Source organism: Euprymna scolopes, chromosome 7, assembly GCF_053919585.1.
Source record: "Euprymna scolopes isolate OS-2025 chromosome 7, ASM5391958v1, whole genome shotgun sequence".
In the NCBI taxonomy this organism is placed as follows: domain Eukaryota; kingdom Metazoa; phylum Mollusca; class Cephalopoda; order Sepiida; family Sepiolidae; genus Euprymna; species Euprymna scolopes.
This window is the reverse complement of record NC_136488.1, coordinates 173,174,447-173,183,737: the sequence shown is the minus strand read 5'-3', so window position 1 is coordinate 173,183,737 and position 9,291 is coordinate 173,174,447. Positions and strand designations below refer to the sequence as shown.

Below are 9,291 nucleotides of genomic sequence, written 5' to 3'. Positions count from 1 at the left end.
AAAATGTCTTCCATTTCCCCTTCCATTGCCAAGGAAAAGTTACAAATGTAAGTGCAGCATCTGTTAAGAACATATACTACACTTTGATCTTAGCCATGTGGACAAGGAAAAGTTACAAACATAAGTACAGCATGTAGTAAGAACAGATACTACACTTTGATCTTGGCTAAAAGGCCAAGAAAAGCTTTATTTATTTGCTCCCTCACCGAGCAAATTAGGCACAAGGCCGATTTTTAATGTGAGGAGTGAAGGGGAAATGAGGACCAACTCGCCGGGGAGTAGGGGAGCTGGATAGTGACAATTGGTATGAAGGGTTGCCCCTACATTGTCCAAGGTCTTATCTGTGGAGTCGCCCCCACATAGGGTCTTTGCTTGCAGTATCTGCCGGAACAGATAGTATTTATTTGCTTCCCCACTGAGCAAATTAGGCACAAGGCCGTTTTTTAATGTGGAGAGAGGGAGGGGGGAGGGAAAAGGGGACAAGCTCCCGATGGGTGGGAAATGGGAGCTGGATAGTGACAATTGGTATGAAGGGTTGCCCCTACATTGACCAAGGTCTGATATGTGGGGTTACCCCCACATATATGGTCTTTGCTTGCAGTATCTGCCGGAACAGATACTACACTTTGAGATATGAAATTTTTTATTCACACGAAAAAAAAAATACAATTGGGAAAATGAACAAAAACTTAGGCACAAGGCCAACTCAAAAAGAAGAGGGGGTGAGGTTGGTTGATCCATCTCGTCTCTGTTGTAAATTTTAAATGATTTTTCTCTCGGCCAGCCTCTTTTATCATGGTTACCCCTTTAAATTTGTATTTATGTGTGTGTGGTGGGAGGGGGTGCCTACTTAAGCCCAATTTTAAAACATTTAAAACTACTACACTTTGATCTTGGCCAAAAGGCCAAGAAAAACTTAAAAAGCTAAGAACAGCATCTATTAACAACATACCTTTGATCTTAATCAAGAAGGCCAAGCACAATAGTGTTACGGACAGATGGACCGACCGACAGACGGACCGACAGAGTGACTTATAGAGTCGCTTGCACGTGACTAAAAAGGTTTTACACTTAGGACTTTACAGGTAAATTTCCAAAAAACACTGCTTTTTTGTTTTGAATTAGAATATTTTATTTATTAATCTTTTATCTTCAATTTGTGATATATAAAACTTAGGTGAGTAAATTAATTATTTAAATTTTAATAGACATTTCAAAATAGGAGGGTGAATTTAAAAAAAACGCTTGTCTAAAATATTAATATCGGTTTATTGGAAAGAGCATAAAGTTTCACATTGACCCTGAAAATATCGTAAAAATTGAACCAATAGAAAAATTTTGATAGATTTTTCAAGTTTAAAAATGGAAAAAAAATTTACTCGTTTCCCTGAAGCACAGAACACTTCCTGCTAATGTGCCCAACCTGGCCACACCGAAGACAAATAATGCCTGGTTGCAGCTCTTTACAGTCTCTTAGCAGGTGGGTTTTTTTGACATATGAAACATTTACCGGTAAATTTACGCCTTTGCTCTCTCACTAACTGTTCCTCTCGGCTGGGATTTACAACTGCCTCCAATTCACCAGGATGTTTCACTAGCACCCTGGCATGCCTCAAAATCTCCTCCCCCTCCATGGTTTCAATCTCACTCATTCGCTACACACTTCCATGGAGATGTGGCCAGGAAAACCATTTACAACAGTCAGCTTAACAGTTTTCTCAAGGCTGCGCCCTATATATCCACTGATTCCCTTGTTTAGGCCCCTTTTTTTGAGTTTGTTGTACCCCTAAAAACACTCTCCTAAAACGCAATCTTCAATTTTCAGCGATGGTCTGGTGCATTTCTCCCATTTCCAGGTACACTGCTAGCGCATTCCCTTTCAAATACATTGGAATCAACGTTGCTACATATGCTGAAAGAAAAAACAACTCTTTAACTTTTGCTTATAATCTCAGGAAGTGAGTAACTTCCCTTGAATTTTCTTCCCATCTTCCTTCTTTCTTTAAATAAAACTGCAGATTCGCAGCGACTCGTTCCCTACTCAGTTCTCAGTAAAATAAAAGTTCTTTTCAAGCTTCCTCGGTCTACGACTTTTTTCTTCATTACAATTTATTTTACTGAGAATAGAGAAATACTTAAAACTCAAATGGCTGGATTTAGATCCTACAAAAATTGATGCTGCCGACACGTGGAGACACTGGAAGAGGTCATTCATTATATTCCATGATGTGGTTAGTGGTTCACAAGTAATGGACGATTTAAAACTAATTTTATTAATTACCCTTGTGTCTCCGGCAATATTTAAACACATTTCCGATATTATTACCTACCAGACAGCCATGAATATCCTCGATGAGGTTTTTGTTCAACTGAAAACAGCATCTTCCGCCGGAATACTGTGAACCAATATTTACAGTTCTTGAAAAAAACTCGCCAAGGACTATGATTTCCAGGTCGTGACGACTATATAAGTGAGGGACGAGTACATTAGGGATGCATTTATAAACGGAATTTCATCATCCCACATCAGACAGAGACTTCTAGAGAACAAAAAACTCGACCTACACACTGTATGACTAAGCTCTCACATTGGAGTCGGCCCCACAACAATTGTCAACATACGCTCATTCGGACCACTTGATTGCATCTACATTAAAACTGAAGAGGAACAGGACAACCAGTCTAGTCGCGACCCACTGTCATGCTGTGTTGTGCACGGATGTGTAATAATGAGTCTTGGAACACGTATGCCTGGTTGGTAATGTAGCGTCTACCCCGGAACTAATTTTGACAGTGACATTGAACATTCACCGTTTCCGGAGAGCTCCAAGAAAAAGACAAAAAAAGCAGTAGCGCTAAATTCGAGGAGTCTCTCGCCCTCTTTTTGCTCGCGACACCAGAGGAGTAAGGCGCGTTACTGCCACGCTCTGTGGCTCGTGCGTGACACACCCTGTGCCAGTTCCAATGGTGAAACCACACACAAAACAAAAGAAAAACATTCTTCTTATCTATTCACTCCGCTCCTTACCCGAACGGCTTTTCTAAAGAAAATTAATTTATCGTTTCTTTCCAACCTAACGCCAAAAACATTTGACCAGTCGGGAAGGATTTCTTCTTCCTTTTTTTTGACTCAAAATAAACACGAGTGTGATACACCAGGGCAAATAAATTCACACCTATTATAACAAGCTAAGTCTGATTATTTGTTTTTAATTAATTTTTCTAAATATTTGTTTTCTTATTAATGTTTTTGAAAAATTAATTTTAAGTGAGCTGTTTGTTGTTCTGCCCAGTGAGCACCTCGCTTCACTGGTGACCCCTTTTTTTCGTCAGACTTTGGCAGAACATGCAAGGAATTGTGGATATTATCAATAAGGAAGAATTACCTGTAATCACACAAGGGAAATTTCTCAGCGACGACGTGCACGCCGAATGACGTACATGTCGACCTTAGCGGCACATCGGTTTTTCTAGGCGTAAAGGATCTCACGGAGATTTTCTGCGGTCATCGTTCTCTTCAACGCATTCCCCACGATGGACAGTGAGGCGCTTCCTTCAACGACGGCTACTCAGGCTATTTTGAGGATTCCTCCTTTTTGGACGCACGATCCAACATTATGGTTCGCACACGTAGAGGCCCAGTTCTACACGCAAAGGATTCTGAGCGATGTGACGAAATTCAACCACGTGGTGGCCGCATTAACGCATGAAGTAATGGCGGAGGTTCGCGACCTGATTATGTCACCCCCTGGATCGATCAGCTATGATTATTTCAAATCGGAATTGATTCATAGGACAACCGATTCACAACAGAAATGCCTTCGTCAACTTCTTGTAGAAGAAGAACTCGGAGATCGGAAACCGTCTCATTTACTCAGACGTATGAAGCTGTTGATGGGTGAGAACTCACTACTGCCGGACATACTTAAACAACTTTTCGTCAATAGACTGCCATCGAGTATTCAAATGATACTCGCCTCTTCGAATGACTCCTCAACCATTGAGGAGCTAGCGGCCCTAGCCGACAAAATTATGGACGTGACCGTTTCCATAGCCCCAATTCACACGCACAGCTCTAACGATGCCCTGCCTAATATCGCAAACCTCTCCACGGATATACGCGAGGAACTAGAGCGACAGGCTCAAATGATTCATGACCTGAGTGAACAGTTACGTGGCCTCGAGCTCAAACCAAAAATGCATAAGCACCCCACTGAGTGAGTCCGTCCCCGGCGATTTAGCAGCACTCAGAACAGCGGTGGGCTCTGCAAGTACTGCGCAAGTTTCAGTGAAAGAGCTTACCGATACCACCAGCCATGTTCATATACGAAGAAACGTCTCTTGGGAAACGCCCAGGCCAGGCAGTAGGAGCGGCAGACACTCCTGGCAAGAACAACATTTGTCGCACCCTGTACATGACTGATAGAACCACTGGTATATGATTTCTCGTTGATACCGGTGTGGAAGTCAGTATCATCCCTAAGAAGTTTGTGAAAGAGAATCGTCCTCAATCAAACTTATTTCTACACGCAGTAAATCACTCCTCCATTCCTACTTACGGAGAGACATCGATAACATTAAATCTTGGATTACAACGTGCACTATGTTGGGTCTTCATCGTCGCAAAGCTACCCGTTCCAATTTTAGGGACGGATTTTCTGCACCATTTCGGCATCCTTGTAGATGTCAAACGCGGCAAACTCATTGATAATAACACTGGACGTTCCGTGCAAGGCATAATCAGTGGGTCGACCGAGATCAGCCCAGTTATACGTAAAGACACCACGGATCCGTATACAGATTTGCTGCGAGGTTTCCCGGAATTAACTCGTCCTACGTTTAACAGTGACAAAGTTAAACACGATGTCACTCATCATATCCAAACAAGGGGACCGCCTGTGAGCGCGTGCCCGTGCAGACTTAAACCCGATCGTTTAAGGGTGGCTAAACAAGTATTTCAGCACATGTTGGATTTAGGCATTATTCGACCCTCTAATAGCAACTGGTCATCGCCACTCCACATGGTGCCAAAAAAATCAGCCGGCGAATGGTGCCCTTGTGGGGATTACCGCGCACTTAACAGTCGCACTACTCCAGACAATTACCCTATTCCGCATCTGCAAGACTTTTCTAACTCGCTTCACGGAAAAACAGTGTTCTCCAAAATTGACCTTGTTCGCGTGTACAACTAGATTCCCGTACACCCAGAGGATGTTTCTAAGACTGCGATCACAACTCCTTTCGGCCTTTTCGAATTCTTACGCATGCCCTTTGGATTACGTAATGCAGGGCAATCTTTTCAATGCTTTATCGATGCAGTTTTGCGAGGACTACCGTTCATCTATGCATATATCGACGATCTCCTCATGGCAAGTGCATCAGAAGGTGAACACTTACAGCATCTGCAGCAGTTATTTCACAGATTGACAGATTATGGCGTTATTATTAACCTCCAAAAATGCGAGTTTGGAGTTTTTCACTTTCGTTTCTCGGCCATTTAATCGCAAAGAAGGTATCCGTCCCCTTCCAGAGAAAGTCCAATCTATAGTCGATTACCAAGCTCCCACTTCACTTCGTAAACTTCGAGAGTTCCTCGGTTTAATTAATTTCTATCGACGTTTCGTGCCCCATCGTGCTGAAATCGCACAGCCATTAACCGACGTACTCAGAAATAAAAACAAAAAAAATGAGACGATTACATTAAGCAAAACGGAATTACGTTCCTTCGATAAGGTCAAGCAGGCATTAACAGAAGCGACAATGTTGGTTTTTCCCCGTCCAGATGCACCCCTAGCTTTATCCGTCGATGCATCCGACGTTGGCATTGGAGGTGTACTGCAACAATTAGTGGATAATACTTGGCAACCACTAGCTTTTTTCTCAAGGCGTCTTCAGCACGCTGAAACCAAATACAACACTTTCAGCTGGGAACTTTTGGCCGCATACTGCGCAGTTAAACACTTTTGTTACATGTTGGAAGGATCCACTTTCACGCTTTTTACGGATCACAAGCCGTTATCACATGCTTTGCTTGCCAAGCCCGGAAAACACTCACCCAGGGAAGCTCGCCATTTGGATTTCATATCACAATTTACTGCGGATATCAAGTATATCAGAGGGAAGGAGAACGTAGTTGCAGATGCATTGTCGAGAATGCACATCGATGCCATTCAAGCGATTGATGAGATCGACCTCCACCAGATCGCCATCGATCAACGAAATGACGAAGAACTAAATCGCTTACGTCACTCCGAAAATCTAACTTTCAAGCAAGTCCCAGTACCTTGTTCCAACGAGACGATATAGTGCGATGTTTCGAACGGTCATGAACGCCCCTATGTACCCCTTAAGCATAGGCGAGCTGTCTTCTTTCAATTACACAACTTGTCACATCCTGGCATTCGTTCCACGCAGAAGCTGGTGACTTCTCGTTTCATCTGGACAGCCATTAACCGAGACGTTAGCGAATGGACCAAAAGTTGCGTCCGTTGCCAGAAATCGAAAGTACAGAGGCATATTAAAAGTCCCCTTGCTACCTTCGCAACACCTGAGGCACGATTTCAACACGTTCACATAGATTTAGTGGGTCCACTCCCACATTCGAGAAACTGTACATACTTATTGACTTGCATCAACAGATTCTCTAGATGGCCTGAAGCCATCCCCATCGCAGATATTTCCGCAGAAACTGTTGCCCGAGCCCTGGTTACACATTGGATATCGCGTTATGGTGTGCCTCACACCATCACAACCGATAGGGGCAGACAATTCGATTACTATCTTTTTCCTGAGTTGTCTCGCCTACTGGGAAGCAAACACATACGGACTACCTCATACTACCCGGCGGCAAATGGCATGATCGAGCATCTGCACCGTCAGTTGAAAGCAGCTATTAGAGCACATTCCGACCCTAACAGGTGGACAGAGTACCTCCCCTTCATTCTATTAGGCATCAGATCCACCATAAAAGCAGATATTGGCTTTACGCCTGCCGAAATGATTTACGGAACAACGCTGGACAGATGGTCGCACCAACCACTCCTACACGCATGCCTGACCCAACAAGTTATACCTCTCGTGTGAGGGAATACTTGGCAAAACCTTTTTACATTGCCCCGAGAACACAGAACACACACACTCACGTCCCCAAAGACATACAATCGTGGACTCATGTGTTTGTTCGGAACGATGGAGGCACAGCTCGACTGCAAACATCGTATTCCGGTCCCTTTAAGGTATTGAAACGCTACTCAAAGTTCTTCGTTATCGACATTGACGGAAGACGAGATTCAGTCAGTGTTGATCGCCTGAAGAAAGCTATTCTGGATGACGATGTGCTAGCATGCAAACGGACACAAAACACTGCAGTTCAGAACAGAAACTTCGATTCACCAGTAATTACAACTTCTACCAGATTGGGCAGATCAGTGCAACGTCCTCACCGATTTGCTGTGTATACCCAGTGACTTTTCCACTTTCTTTTGTTCGATATACTGTCTAGTAGGGGGGTATGTAGCGTCTACCCCGGAACAAATTTTGACAGTGACATTGAACATTCACCGTTTCCGGAGAGCTCCAAGAAAAAGACAAAAAAAGCTGTCGCGCTAAATTCGAGGAGTCTCTCGCCCTCTTTTTGCTCACGACACCAGAGGAGTAAGACGCATTACTGCCACGCTCTGTCGCTCGTGCGCGACACACCCTGTGCCAGTTCCAATGGTGAAACCACACACAAAAAAAAGAAAAACATTCTTCTTATCTATTCACTCCGCTCCTTACCCGAACGGCTTTTCTAAAGAAAATTAATTTATCGTTTCTTTCCAACCTAACGCCAAAAACATTTGACCAGTCGGGAAGGATTTCTTCTTCCTTTTTTTTGACTCAAAATAAACACGAGTGTGATACACCAGGGCAAATAAATTCACACCTATTATAACAAGCTAAGTCTGATTATTTGTTTTTAATTAATTTTTCTAAATATTTGTTTTCTTATTAATGTTTTTGAAAAATTAATTTTAAGTGAGCTGTTTGTTGTTTTGCCCAGCAAGCACCTCGCTTCAGTAAGAAAGGAACTGAATAATGGCGCCCTGCTTTATTAATAGATTGCTATGCACATGCATGAGTGCATACAAAAGTTAGATCAAGAAAGCGGGACGAAAGAGTCTATATAAAAGTTACTGAAACGAAAGAGCAGCACTATTATTACATCTCCCTTTCTCTGAAAACAAAGATGACTTAGGCATGTAAGACAAAACAAAAAAATTGGAAAAGCTGGTTCAGGGTAGACTGCTTGAACAGCTGCAGCGAATCAAGGGATTATTCTGCCCCATGAGATGTTTGCTGGGAATTTATAAGTGTGCGCTCACCATAAGTTCATTTTTGATGGTGGTCGTACCACCATACCACTACGGGTACATTTTTGAATGTCATTTGGCATGTTTGGGGCTGCAAACACAAGTGGATCCACAGACGTCGCACATTTTTGTGGAGCTGTGTTGAGGAGGTCTTGCGACATTTGTGGGGTAGGCGTCACTGGAATACTTCTTATGTGTTGTCAGTTTCTTCCACAGCACATGCCTATTAACATTCTCCAGGAGATAGGAGCGGTGGTCATCGGCCTGGAATACTAGAGTCGCTGGGCCCCAGCTTCCAGACACAGGATTCTGTACCCTTACCCGTTGGCCACGGTATAGGGGTGGTAGATCTTCCTTGAGTGCATGTTGGTCAAAATACCTTATTTGGTTCTGCTGACTTTGTGGGAATGCACTGTATATCTGATCCTGATCATGGTTGTCATTTCTGATTTTGGTGATCAGTGGAGATTGGATTCGTCTACCCATGAGTAGTTGTGCAGAGCTTGGTATGACACTTGAAATTGGTGTGCAGCACTAGTGCAATCTCAGGAGTTGTTCCTAACTGTTTGGCTTTCTTGAGAATGATAGTCCTTATTTGACGTTCTATGAAGCCATTCCCTTGTGGTCTCCGAAGTGATGGATTGATATATTTATTTTGCGTTGTAATATCTTAAGTGGTTTCCCTTGCATCGTTAAATTCATTTGTAAAAGTATATTTATTTTGGTTTGTGTTATCCTGAGTGGTTTCCCTTGCATCATTAAATTCATTTGTAAAAATCACTAACTGTATTTTTTCTTTACAGATTTCTTTTCATTGAAATATACAAAATAGGCTGGACTGTATTTGTCGTATCCTACAAAAATTCCTTTTTTCTGTCCGAGGATCTAATTTTGTTTATTTTGCACATAGACGTAACATGTTGTACCAAAAATGTTCATA

The 9,291-nt window shown here is 42.7% G+C and overlaps 1 protein-coding gene and 1 pseudogene across 1 annotated transcript; one reads left to right on the top strand and one right to left on the bottom strand.

Annotated features, from left to right (window-relative positions):
• Positions 1-186, bottom strand: LOC145280539 (U2 spliceosomal RNA; annotated as a pseudogene).
• A 6,863-nt stretch (positions 187-7,049) lies between these two features.
• LOC145280381 (uncharacterized) lies at positions 7,050-7,466 on the top strand. The gene has a single exon (XM_080132151.1). The coding sequence runs from the start codon at positions 7,050-7,052 to the stop codon at positions 7,464-7,466; it is 417 nt and encodes a 138-aa protein (XP_079988277.1).
• Positions 7,467-9,291: the final 1,825 nt, after the last annotated feature.

Excerpts from the sequence above, each read along its gene's own strand:
- LOC145280381 (XM_080132151.1), top strand. The coding sequence starts at position 7,050 with ATGCCTGACCCAACAAGTTATACCTCTCGTGTGAGGGAATACTTGGCA.